Below are 13153 nucleotides of genomic sequence, written 5' to 3'. Positions count from 1 at the left end.
AATAATAACTTTATTATTACCTCTAGGGCATATTTCCTTCAATTTCAAGTCGGGTTTCTACTAACCAGACAAAATTCGTGCAAACGTGACGGATTTCATCAAAGTTTGGATAGAAAATAGTACAAATCATCCATATATAGCATGCAAATAAGTCTAGTACAACAATAGCTCAACTTCAACGAGATTAATAGATCATGTCGTCCCAGACATACCGCCCCTTCAGCTTCATCCAACAATGCATGTGCATAAATGGTCGTCTTTCTATCCTGTGGTGCGTCACGGCAGCGTATGCGAGCTACACAATGCGTGAATCACTCAATAAGTTGAGCAAGAAGAAGCACAACTTACGATCTCCTCCTCTGTCGTGCGCAATGGTCACCTTGCCTCCGGCATATCAATTGTGCCACATAACTTGGTGAAGGAGGTCTAGATGGCCTACCATCGAATATCGATATGATAACGATCTCACATTGTGATCATGGATGATGTGCATGTCGTAGGGCGCAATGTGCTTTCGTGCGTGGAACGATTCATGCACTTGTTGCCAGAAGGTCCCCCTGCTCCTGCCTATGAAACCCGCGGATACGGGGAACCACGCATCACACAAGAACTCATCCTCCATGGTTGAGTACCCTGCCATCCTTCATACTCTAAAAGAACGACATGGCGTTCGAAAGTAAGCTCAATGACATTTGACCGAACACGTATCGAGCGTGGTGACCGCCATGGACAACGTCAATAGGGGGGCGGAGTGTACCTGCCTACAGACGTGTCCTGGGTGGATGACACCGTTGTAAAAGACGAGTGGGCGTGTCGGTGCTAGTTGCGGAGGTCCGGCAATGCCTGTGTGCCGACCGGAGAGGTACAGTGGTGGCGTCGGAGGAGAAGGATGCGGATGTAAAGCAAGAGGGAGAAGGCGGATTGAAGAAAATGGGACCGGGTAGGTGGATTTAGTGGGGTGGGGGTGTCGAAGTCCTACATGGTTGCTGTCCGAACTCCGACAAAGCCTTCTCAATTTTGTCTCCGTTTTGCGAGAAAAAGTGTGTCTGAACCGCTCGGCGGACCGATACACGATACTGGCCCATATTGGATGACACAACATGTCCAGACCGTGCGGTCTAGTCTGGACGTATGCAGGCGGTTTGAGCCTCAGCGTTGGAGATGCCCTTATGCGCACATGGTTTTGTACTTCAGTAGTTCAGTCCAACAAGATTTTTTTTTACTTCGGCAACTACTAGTATAGGACAGGAGGTGCAATAAAATGGGGACTGTTCTGCTGTGCCAGACGCGAGCATATAACAGGGTAAAAACAGAGTACCCCTTTTGAGCCGTAGATGCTTCAGAGATAACGTACAGTGCAGTACTAGAATTCATGCAGAATAATAAAAGCAAAGTGCAAAGCAGAAACTATCTACTGTTTCAGCCAAATCATCGAAGTCAGAGGCCAAGAGCTGCTACGACATGGAGTCCATTTGTTCCATCAACAGAATACTGTATGGACAACTGTTACTGTACAAGCAAAAATGAGCATAACTAGACGATTTACAGGGCCAAATCAGCTACCAATATGGCAAGAATGGGCCAGCGTGCTCATCATCTCCTAGGCCGGCCTGTCAAGTTCCTTGCTACAGTGGACGTCGACGATGAGGAAGATGAAAGGGTTGTCGTTTTGTTAAACTCCTCCTTGTCCTCGCTGAACGCCTTCAGGAGCGCATCTTGCAGGTCATGAAACCTCCTCCTCCTCTCTGAGGATGCATCTCTTCCGAGCGAAGCCAGCTCAGGTTCATCATCCATGATCTTGTCCAATTTATTTGAACAGCGCGGGAAAAAACGTTTGCCGACTTCGACTGGTATAAACATTCAGATTGCAGTTAGTCCAGATACATAAACTTGGTAAGATATCATCTTATAGCTGAATGCGTGCGCGCACACATGCGAGAGTAATCATTAGCAATTCAACCACCGATTATATGATTAGTCAAGTGTACATATTTGGGTTCACTCTTCAGTTCTTATATTAACAGGAGGGGATAAAATCTGGGATTTCAACCTTATCTACACCAATAACCTTATTCAGATTTTATTTTCTTGAACACACCCCCAAGTCTGCGTCATTTGTACCAGAAGAAATCGCTAACAAGGAACGGGTCGTACAAGCAAACTAACACAAAAATGAAAAGGCAGGAACAAAATCTAGAAAGTTAAAAACAGAACAACCAAAAAACAAAAGCGCAAGCTGTGCCTCACCTGTTTTGGAGAGGGCTCTCATCCGAGCTAAGTGTTCCTCCTTCATTTTGAAAGAAGTATCATTTAGATCAACGGTTGTTATCTCCAGAGGTGGATTTGTACTAGGACCAAGGGTAAATTCCAAAGTACCATCCACTTGAGCAATGTCCATTGCTACTCTTGCCTCAATTGGAAACATTATCCTTGCCAAAGCAACTACAAAGCATGAAAATAATTGTGTGAAAACACAACTTCCAAGAGAATAAGAACAAGGTTAACACATTGCTAATTGCCCATGAAGAGCTTCACTTCACATGCAAAATACCACCGACTGTAAACCCTACCAAACAACTAATTTTGAACACTACACCATATGTAGATGAATATTACCTCGGTTTTCAAGGTACAGTAACTTCCCACGAAGACAGTCACCAGCCAATGCAAGAGAAACCGATGCTTCTCCAAGTTGTGGATCCCTTCTTTCAGCTTGCTCCAGTATCTCAATGCATAATTTATCATTGGGAGACGGCTTCCCTTCTTCAGTATTCCCAAAATAATCCCCATGTTTTGTGAGTCTCTTTGCGATTTGAACTGCTTTTCTTCCATCAAATGTAATATCAGAAGGCCGAGCACCTTTGGTTAAAAGGGAGACAACAATTTTAGGATCTCTCCGCCTAGCAGCGATGTGAAGAACAGTATAACCTCTTGGGTTTCTGAGATTAACATCCGCAAGTGCGATGTCCAGAAGTTCTGTTGTAATTTTTGAGTCACAGTGTTCTACAGCATAGTGCAATGCAAATGCATCGTCAAGGTTAGTCTGCCCTTCTGTGAGCAGCATCCTGACAAGCTCCACATCATCAGAATCAAGTGCCTTGAGTATCCTTCTTACGTGTTTGTTAGGAAAGCCATTGTCTTCGGGTGAAGCTAATCCAAGAGTTATCCGTGAATCAATAATTTGCTTGATAACATCTTCAGGCAATGCTTTCTCAAGAGTAATCATGTCAAGATTTGACCGGACTACTATCTCCAGGCATCTCTCAAACAGTTTCACGCAAGATTTGTTGCATAAGTTTGCAACAGATAAGATCAACGGAAGGTTATCCACTTCAACATTATCAAGGAAATCAAGGAGATGCCGCTGCATGGAAAAGAAGGACATACCATGGGTTAGTGCTGGCTTCTCAAAAACATGAAACAATACAACGATAGAAAACTGTTACAAGTAGCATGCCGACAGGCGTTTTCATCAAATGATATACACGCAGCTCATCTGCAGCGAAGTCAGAATTATAAAAACATAAATCCCAATATGACAGCTTAGAAGGAAAAGCATATCATCAGCTAAAAATACATAAAAGTCTGAAGTCTCAACACTGCCACACAGTTGGATAAGAATATAGACGCATAGACGGTCTAATCTGATACTATTTTAAGAATACATACACATAAATTGATTAATCCAGTTTGATACACCCCTGTCAACAAGTATTCCAAAAAATAGAAAATGGAAGCTTTCATTACCCCCAGCCTCTGCGTCGATGATGCATATTTTTAAGTAACTAATCAGAAGTAATTCTATGTGGTTCAAATACTCGTGAGTAGATTAGAATACAAATTGGTTATAAATGTTTTACAATGAAATTCCATCTAAAAATTTATATCATGTGAAGATCCATCGGTTGATGACTGGTTACATAAAAAGGGCGTTCCTATCAAAATACTCCCGCTCAGAATAACATTAATAGATGATCTAATGCAAATTAAGGAGTTTTTGAGCAAATATGTTTGTGAACAGACACCCGGAACTTTATTAGGTGGAAAAGCCAGACGATATAATATTGTGGCAGACTCCCGGTGTTGTGATTTGTGAATTGTCTGGGGAAAGGTGGTGCACATGCTTTCCTATTGTGTCCGGGGGAAAGGTGCTGTACATGTTTTCCTTTGTATTGTATATGTACCAAACGTCTGCATTAATGCAACCAAGATTTGTACAGTTTCATAAGAACTGCATTTTGTTGATGAAAAATAAAAGTAGCCGCAGGTACCATATCGACACCACGGATTCTTTGAGCAATGAAGAATTACCATTTTCCCCAAAAGAGAAACATCAGAACAAGAATCCTTGAGGTGGCATCAAAATGACACAGCGCCTCAAGCTCCCAACTCTATAATATCCATTGACAACTTCACCGATTTCAAGATCGCCACATGATAAGCACAAGCTCCTCATTGCTACCGACAAAGCGTACTAGTAGGAACCTAACGCTATTTTCAGAAGTACTGAAATTGATTAAATTTAGCAGAAACAGTAAGGGGATCTAAGCCCATTTTGCCGCATACAGCAGACGTCCTCGCTTGCAGAAAGAAAAGACGGCATTAAAACTTGCTTTCTGAGCAAACGTGCGCGCAGATATGCATTCCCAGCAAGCACAATAAATGTCTGAAACCAAGAAAGCATCATGGAGGAGAAGGGGAGGGGGAGAGGCGGACCTGGAAGAGGCTGGCGAGCTCGCCGATCTGGAAGGTGGATGCGGCGAAGAGGACCTGCGCCATGAAGGAGACGGCGGGGTGGCAGCCGACGTGCGCGCACCCGTCGACGTCGACGCAGGCGCACGCCGACTTGGGGAGGTCGCGGACGCGGCCGCTGTATAGGTAGTCGAGCACCAGCTCCAGCGCCTCGTACCCGACCTCGACCTCGTCGCCGAGAAGCTCCCGGAGCTCCAACCAGTTGCCCTCCGCGCCGCCGGACGAACCGGCGGCGGCGGCGCGGCGCTTGAAGAGGGCGCGCAGGAAGGGGCTCCGCGCGGACAGCACGCAGCGGTGCACGCGCAGGTCGGGCGCGCCCGGCACGGCGACGAGCGCGTCGGCGAGGAAGGCGAAGTCGTCCGGCGAGCGGAAGGCGGCGGCGAGGTTGTCGGAGAGGCGGCGGAGCGCCTCCACGTCCGCGTCCGGCGCCGCGTCCCCCATGGAGACGCTGTCGTCGCAGTCGGAGAAGGAGGCGGTGACGTGGCTGCTCGGGGCCTCCATTGGCGCTGCTGCTGCGGCGGCCGCGTGCGGCTCGGGAGTCGGGAGAGCGGCCAGTTGGTGGGAGCGAAGGCGCGAGGAAGTCGAAGCGAGCGAGGGAGGGAGGGAGGGGGGAGCGACCCGCGCAGCTGGCCAGAGGGAGGTTTAATATCAAAGCGAAGAGCCAAGCCATTTTTGTGCTAGATTAAATCGAATAATTTAAACCGGGGTGGGATTCATGGCGATCTTGCAAATTGGCCTGACCCAAATTGATCAGGCCGTTGACCGGCGTATTTGTCGCCGTCGGGTACGGCCAGGAGCCACCCGTATTTCGCTGCGGTGTTTTCTTTCACAAAATATATTTTTTCTTCAAAAAGGCCGGAGGGCATACAATAAAACCAGCCCTCACAAGAACGTCCTTAAAAAAATACTCCCCCATCCGAAATAACTTGTCGCGGACATGAATATAAATGAATCTATTTTAAACTAAAATATTTCTACATGATCCATTTCTCCGACAAGTAATTCCGGATGAAAGGAGTAAAAACTTAAACGAAAGTCCTTGTAGAAAATATCACCGTCTTCCTTCTGCATTATAGCATTGGCGGAGCTATAACAAGGCCGAGAGGCATACGACCGACCCATCTGATGGCCTAAACATTGAAGAGTACTAGCAATGTGTCCGTGCGATTGCAACGGATCCAAAGTAGAATAATACTTGTTCATAAACTTGAAAGAAGACACTTTAGTTTTGATATACATATATCACTAAAATATATATTATGTTTCACTCAAAATATATTCCTCGAGTTGTTTTGATGAGGTGAGGGGGGATGTGGTTGGTTTCAAGATACTAATGAGTTTTCTGCAAATTGGAGCAGAAAGTGGGCTATTGTTGCAAAAGGCCACAACTTACGTCACAATCGTTAGATGCAGATTTAATGGTCAGAAATGACGGATGACAAACACACCACATCACCAACTAAGTCTTTTATAGAAGTAGAGATAGATAAAACTGGGCTTTTGAGAGAGGGAAAACAAGTTTCCTTCTACTTGGCCTGCTTTGGCCCGTCCAAGTTTTTTTGTGTAGCTTCACCACTGCATTTTAGAAAAGCTCGTTGTCGCCTTCTTCTCGACATAGTAGTTTGTTGAAACTCAGGAGCTTGAAGAAGCAGCGGCTAAAAAGCCATCGATGTAGACTAGAAGACGTCGATGGTCATAGTCAAGATAAATCGTTGTCCCGAAGAGGTTGACGACGAGAAGGGACAGAAGATAATCCCAGTTCTTGCTAGACAAAGGAAGAGGACACAAACCTCGCAAGTTCCCCGATGCAGTCCCATCTGTCTGAGCTTCAAGTGCAAAGAAGGAATCGGAGAAAAAGATAAACGCCACAACATCATCCCCTCCGCAGAGCGCTGCTGGTCACCTAGACAAAACGAAGACAATAACGAGACCTAATATTTGGCCCAGACTGAAACTCCACATGCTCTCTGCCAATGCCAAACAACATTGCCTAAATGAGGATAGGAAAGGGATAATTTATTCCTCGTCGCCAATCACAACAACATCTCACCACCACCAGCCAGACACTTGAACTTAACCCTAACTCATGTTAGGGTGACCAAAAACTACATACAACCCAAACTGGGGTTCCCCCACCTCGCTCGCTGGCGACGGAAGGCACCTAGAGGCGAGGGGAACCAGCGGGTGAAGTTGTAACCCTGGTAGCATGTTGTATTTGCGTGAGGCGCTCATTAAGCTACCTGGCTTATGTGGATTTCAACAAATTATGTTAAACACCTTCGAAACATGGACGAACTCGACATGTTTTCAGTCCCACAAGGCAACCGAGAAGTCCACTAGGATACCATTCACCCCGTTTATTGTCGGGTGATTTTATATTGATCATGCGATGTGTCGATGGACGATGATATGCCTTAGGGCAATTTTTCAGGAATAGGAAGAATAAAGAGGGTGGAATGAGAATAGAAACAATGGGATGTGAAAGAGTCGACGGCAGGAGGAAAAGTGGAATGGAGTTCATCACGTCAGCAGAGTGAAGCTTAGAGTGGGAGTCAAGGCGGGGATGATGAGGATAGGGAATGGGTAGGTGATTACTAGGGAACAATCTAGGGTGGAGAAACGTTGTCCCTAAGGGCTTATTCGGTTCCGAGGATTCATATAACGTTTTTTTGTCATGGGATATTTTTTCCTATGTTGAACATTCTTTTCTTAGGAATATATGCACTAGATTCCTAAGGATTGTGTCCATACCCCATCCTATATATTCTTAAAAAAATTATCACCACTTCAAGCAATTCTCTCAACATGTAGCCTTTCACCTCACCAAGTGTGCATTGTCAGCATCCACCTGCACTATTTTCCACCCATGCATCACATGCACGACCTTTAATTCTTACAACATGCACGTGCCCACCTCACCATTTCATGCATGTCTGCCACATCATAACTGGTCATGTAAATTATCCACGTCATAAATCTTAGACAAACTCATGTCATGAACATGTCATCTTATTCATGTGTGGTATGGAAAATTGACTGGTACTAACGGTAGACATTCATCAATATAATTGATTAATGAGTGAAAATGTGAATTGAAGAAGGCAATACGTGCATACAAGTATTGATGGGTGCGTTGTCTATTCGTAAATACTACTTTTTTGAAAACCCTACAATACTACAAGACTTTTTGGAGACACCTTTATGGAAATGAGAAAAAAAGAATACCGGATATCAATTTGTCATTTTGAATTGAGATATTTCTCATTAGAAAAAATAATAATTTATTTATAAATTCCATGAACCCCCTCTAACTCCAATTCTCTCAACATGTGACTATGCCACCTCATCATTCCACCGTGCATGATAGTATTGGCGGGTGTGTCGTCTATTCGTAAATACTAAGCTTATGTTGGAAACTCTACAGTACTACAAGACTTTTTGGAGATACCTTTATGGAAATGAGGAAAAAAGAATACCAGATATCGATTTGACATTTTGACTTGAGATGTTTTTCATTAGAATTTTTTCTTAATTTCCTTGGACCCCATCCAACTTCAATTCTCTCAACACGCAAGTATGCCTCCTCATCATGCCATGATGCATGACCTAAATAATTGATCCCCACTATCTCTAATTATTTTAACATGCAATATGCCACATCATTCCACCATGAATGCATGAGAAAAGACCCACATAAAAATGCACCATGCACACAACTATAGAATAAGCAAATATAATACTATATGCTAGTTTCAATTCACATATTTTTAGTCTAGATACTAGTGTTCCATACAAACAAAGCTCATTGGAATAATTTCGCCAGGAACGCGCGAGGTGTCATCTAATTCCTAAGAATTGTTAGCATTAGGTGAGACCTCTTGGAAAATTCCTAAGTATTGGAGTGGATATGACACCCCAATCATTTACTTTCAGTAATGTTAAAAATTCGACATCAAATTTTTAACAATGACAAATTGAATATTTTTTATGGTAAATTTTGTTGTCGCGAGGATGACAGTTTTCTTCAACAAGAATGACAAATCCTGGCAAAAAGCTGAACATGGCAAGGATTGCCATGCTTGCTAAAGGAAATTATCATACTCGTGACAACTAGATTAATTTGCCATGCTAAATAAATAATCTGATGTTTGATTTTATAGTGAAATCCTTTACCTTTCTATTTCTATATTTTGAGAATTTTGTAAAGCAAATGAGTCCTAAGATTGCATGGGCATTAGTTGAGATCAATTTCAAAGAAATTGCCACCCTTTCACACGGTGAGCTGTTTACTGTTTTTGTCTTAATATGTCATAAATAACACCGCAAAAATCACATCCGATATATGTTACTCCAGTACTGCATTACTTGACTACATTACTTCTTCTTTTGCGGACAAATTGAGGCCCAGTTCTTTTGATGATTCTTTCAGAATCTTGAGAATCCACCCTTCACCCAGCTTCTTCCAGAATCTTGTACCCATATTTTTTTACAATCTTGTACCGGTAGGATTGTAAAAAAAAATATGGATTTAAGATTTTGAGAGAAGCTGAGTGAAGGGTCAATTCTTAAGATTGTGAGAGAACAGCAAAAAGAGAAACTGAGCCTGAGAACCGTGTATTTACCCGGATCTGCCAAAAACATGCTACACTGATTGCAGGCTTGCAGCAGTACATGTGACCTCGCGACGGTGGGGAGCCGGCCGGTTGAAGACACGGCATTGGGAGGAACAGGAACAAAACAAGGTTGCCACTCCGTACTCCGCTGAGTTGCGACGTTGGATCGACGCAACTCGTTACACGGAGTTGGAACTGAGCGGCGTGCGCTGGCTTGGCGTTGCGTGTAGTACCATTGGTCTTAAACTATGAACACTGGCGCACATCGCCCACGGCCCACCCTACTGCTACTAGCAACGTCGTTTTCCCTAAACAATGCGAATCCGCTAGGAGCGTACACAGCCTACAGGAGGCGTGTCGGCCCGCCGTTTACAGTAGGTGTCTCCAGTTGTGATTAACTAACCACTTGCCTCTTCCGCCATTGGATGGACGCATGCTAGATTCCTTCGAGCTACCATGATAGGAGTAATAGATTTGCCAAGCAGTAGCCAAGGACAAGCTAGCAGTAGCCAGGGCCATGTTTGGTTAATTTTGTTAATTTAATTATAGGGCGAGTGGCTGCTGGTCCGCCGTGCTGCTCCGCATTTGTGGACTCGGGTCCGGAGGAGGACAGTGATGCAGAGATCTAGGGCTTCTCCAAAGCCGTTCGTACGTCTGGATCGGTGTGTTTACACCTTTTTTTTGCCATCCAATGCGCTGCCGTAAGTGTCTACGAATGGGTCTGTGTGTTAGAATATTCATCCTAAGCATATGGTTGATTAAGCCGCAGGGAAGGGTCGTCTTCTTCCTTCGACACACAAAGAAAGCCAAGAATTTTCACTTGGCCACCAGTCGTCCACCAGGCCTTCTATCTCCATGGCCTCCTCCACTATGCCCTCCCCGGCACGCCCTCCAGCCGTCCGAGGTTGACCGATCGCAGCCTAGATTGGCCCAACGGCTACTCCGCACCGTCGCTGTCCGGTGATATCAAGGTGTCCCCAGATTAAGGAGCTCACGCCTCACTGCCTTAACTCAATCAACTGCCGTGCCGGTGATGCTCATACCAAAAGTTGAGCCGAGATATTGAGAGCGTGACATGACATCTTGGAGTTCGGCCGCTCGGCAAAGTTAACTCTTTAGTTGCTGCTTTTGTTTTAGGCTATTCGTGCACAGCACATAGATGGAATTTTGTGCTACGAGATACTATCCCATAATCGTGCACGGAAGAGAATCTTTGAAGCACGTGTCATGCTCCCTTGTTAGAGGGCCTATGTGTGATTCAAAGGATTTTCATGATTCTTAAAGAATTGCACTGCACGGTTATCCTGAAAAGATGCTTCTTTTTTAGGATAAGAACTCTAGGATAAGGTAGATGAGAAGGACCCAACCGTGGGAAAGGAGATTTGTAGCACGCAAGGGCGGAGGCATCGATCTTTCTTCGGACTTTTGATTTTTAACCTTTTATATCTTTTGAACCATAATTTTAAATTATGTTTCATTTGCATATCCATGTTTCTTGTGAAGAGCGCTTTGAAATAAGACCACTTTTAAATATGTTTTGACATTTTCTAAGAACTTTGTTAAGTTTCAACTGATGAAATTTGGTACAAGTGAATGACAAAATCTTAAGTTTCAGAAATTAAAAGTTAAAATTGATGTTTGTCGCTTGCAGAATCCAATGACTTTACGATCACGAGGCAATCGAGCGGCGGGGCACGGCTAGACATGTGTGTGCCCCTCCAAATTTCCGTAGCCATGGGCACATTAAATAAAAGGACGACAGTAGGCGTTGGTCGACCTATCAGAAGTCCAGCTCAATCATCTCCTGCACTGTCCAATATACTATATCATCTACAACCGCCGGAACGCGCCCCCCCTCCCTCCCCCACCCCAACACGGATGCACAAGAGAGTGCCCCTTCCCTTCACTGTCATCTCTCCCCGCATGTCTCCCAGCTCATCACACCACTATCTCGCAACACCGCCGCGATAGCGTCGCGTGGCCTAGCAGCGCGGCCAATGTGTTGTAGCATCGCTTGCCGCTTCTACTATCTCGCGCGGGGCTTAGTCGGTCGTTGCAGCTCCGCCATCAACGATTGCGGCACAATCGTTGTCGCTTTTGCTGTTGATGATATAAAAGATTAAAAGTGGTCCGTCGGTGTGTCGCATCCGGTGTTCGTCGACACATCATCCGGTGGCTGCCATCGCACTCTGCCATCTCTAGCGCTAGCTGATAGCAAAGTACCAGCGACGATAGCCCTATGTAGCGCCGCCCAACCTCCCCTGCAACAATCTCTCGCTAGCCGATATGCGAAGGCGCTCGCAATATTGCGTTGGTGGCTCAATATTGGGCTAGTCGACATGCGTGACTTTGCAACTTGGTTGGGCAAATGGGAGGCTGGGAGGGGAGAGAGCAAAGGAGGAGGTCGACTAGGAGGGAGAAACGAGCTGACGAGAGGCATCATCAGTGATGAACATGAAGATGAAGGAGAGGGCAATGTGAGGACCATGCCATTTAAGCGAGAATGATAGGAGTATGTTATTGCTCCTAAGTTTCCCAAATGATGTGAGGAAAAAAAGGGAATCTAATAAAAGAGGCCCGAAGGCACCTTTGTCGTGTCTATATTTGTTTACTGAAAGAAATCGAAGGTCGCTCTCTCCTCCTTCACAAAAGAGCAAGAAAATGTACACTAGTATTCTGATACAAAATGATGGTTAGAGCTGAGAAATTTGACTTTGGTTACGGTCGAAGCGCATGGACAACTACGAGTAATTATAGTACTGGCAACAAGAAGGAGCAGAAAACAAACAAAGCGGATCAGTCGAGTGGCTAATCACAACCCAAAACAAGCAAGGCCCGCTGTCATCTCCCAGTCCAAGCTGCACTCACGCACCTGATCATATATTCCCTCCACACGATCCATTTCGGAGCCGAAAGCGATCGATCAATCAGCCGAAGGGGCGATAAAACACGTGCACACGAGCCAGATCCAACACGTCTCTGCCCGGGTAGAAAAACTAAAAAGAGGCAGGCAACGCCAGGCGAGAGCACAGATGCTGCCGCGGCTCCCATTCCACGCGGGAAAGGGATGGAAAGGCATCGCTCCAAATTGTAAAGAAACTGTGCGCGCACAGTAATCAATCATTAATGATGGACTAGTATAACGCCTGTGCGTTGCCACGGGCTTTTTAAAATTTATAATCAGTATCTTTCATTTATCATCCTCTCATATTGGGTGATTATGGGGTGCTCTAATTAGAAACACAACAATCAAATATTAGGAAATTTCACCGAACGAACAACAACGAATAATACGATATCTATCAAACAAATAAAATGAGGTCATATTTTTGGTCCGTCATACACTTCTGTTGAAAAGTGCCTATCCCTTTTAGAATCAACCCACTGTTTGCTCGCACGCAAAAAAATACATCTCTAAAGTGGGGAACCGATCGGTGCCAAAAAGAACTCAAACTCCTATCCAATCTCGACTTCGTGCTCTTCCACTTCCATTGATAAAGATGGGACGTCAAGGGTTTCATCATGATGACCTCAAGGAGCCGCCGACATCCCTCCCCACATCTACCCCTACCCCCTGCTGCCGCTTGCACTGTCCTTGCTCCTCGAGGGAGCTAGGGACACAATGTTCTCTAGGATGGGCATGACCAGATCCACGAGGAGGCCACATTCTTCCATGGAAACCCAATCAAGCACACCACCCTCCGCAACCATCCAATCCAGGCCTAACAAAGTCAAGACCCGCCATCGATCCACAAATCAGGCTTGCCGCATCCAGGTTCACTGCAAGT

General features: G+C 45.1%; 1 protein-coding gene across 1 annotated transcript; it reads right to left on the bottom strand.

Moving 5' to 3' along the window:
- Window positions 1–1294: 1294 nt before the first annotated feature.
- Window positions 1295–5360, bottom strand: LOC123060358 (BTB/POZ domain and ankyrin repeat-containing protein NPR1). Its single transcript, XM_044483046.1, has 4 exons — window positions 4717–5360; window positions 2617–3364; window positions 2248–2442; window positions 1295–1847 (listed from the first exon to the last, which is right to left on the bottom strand). The coding sequence occupies exons 1-4, from the start codon at window positions 5251–5253 to the stop codon at window positions 1594–1596; spliced, it is 1734 nt and encodes a 577-aa protein (XP_044338981.1). The 5' UTR covers window positions 5254–5360; the 3' UTR covers window positions 1295–1593.
- Window positions 5361–13153: the final 7793 nt, after the last annotated feature.

This window comes from Triticum aestivum, chromosome 3A, assembly GCF_018294505.1.
Source record: "Triticum aestivum cultivar Chinese Spring chromosome 3A, IWGSC CS RefSeq v2.1, whole genome shotgun sequence".
Lineage (NCBI taxonomy): Eukaryota > Viridiplantae > Streptophyta > Magnoliopsida > Poales > Poaceae > Triticum > Triticum aestivum.
Note: the sequence above shows the minus strand (reverse complement) of the source record. Positions and strands in the feature narration are given on the sequence as shown.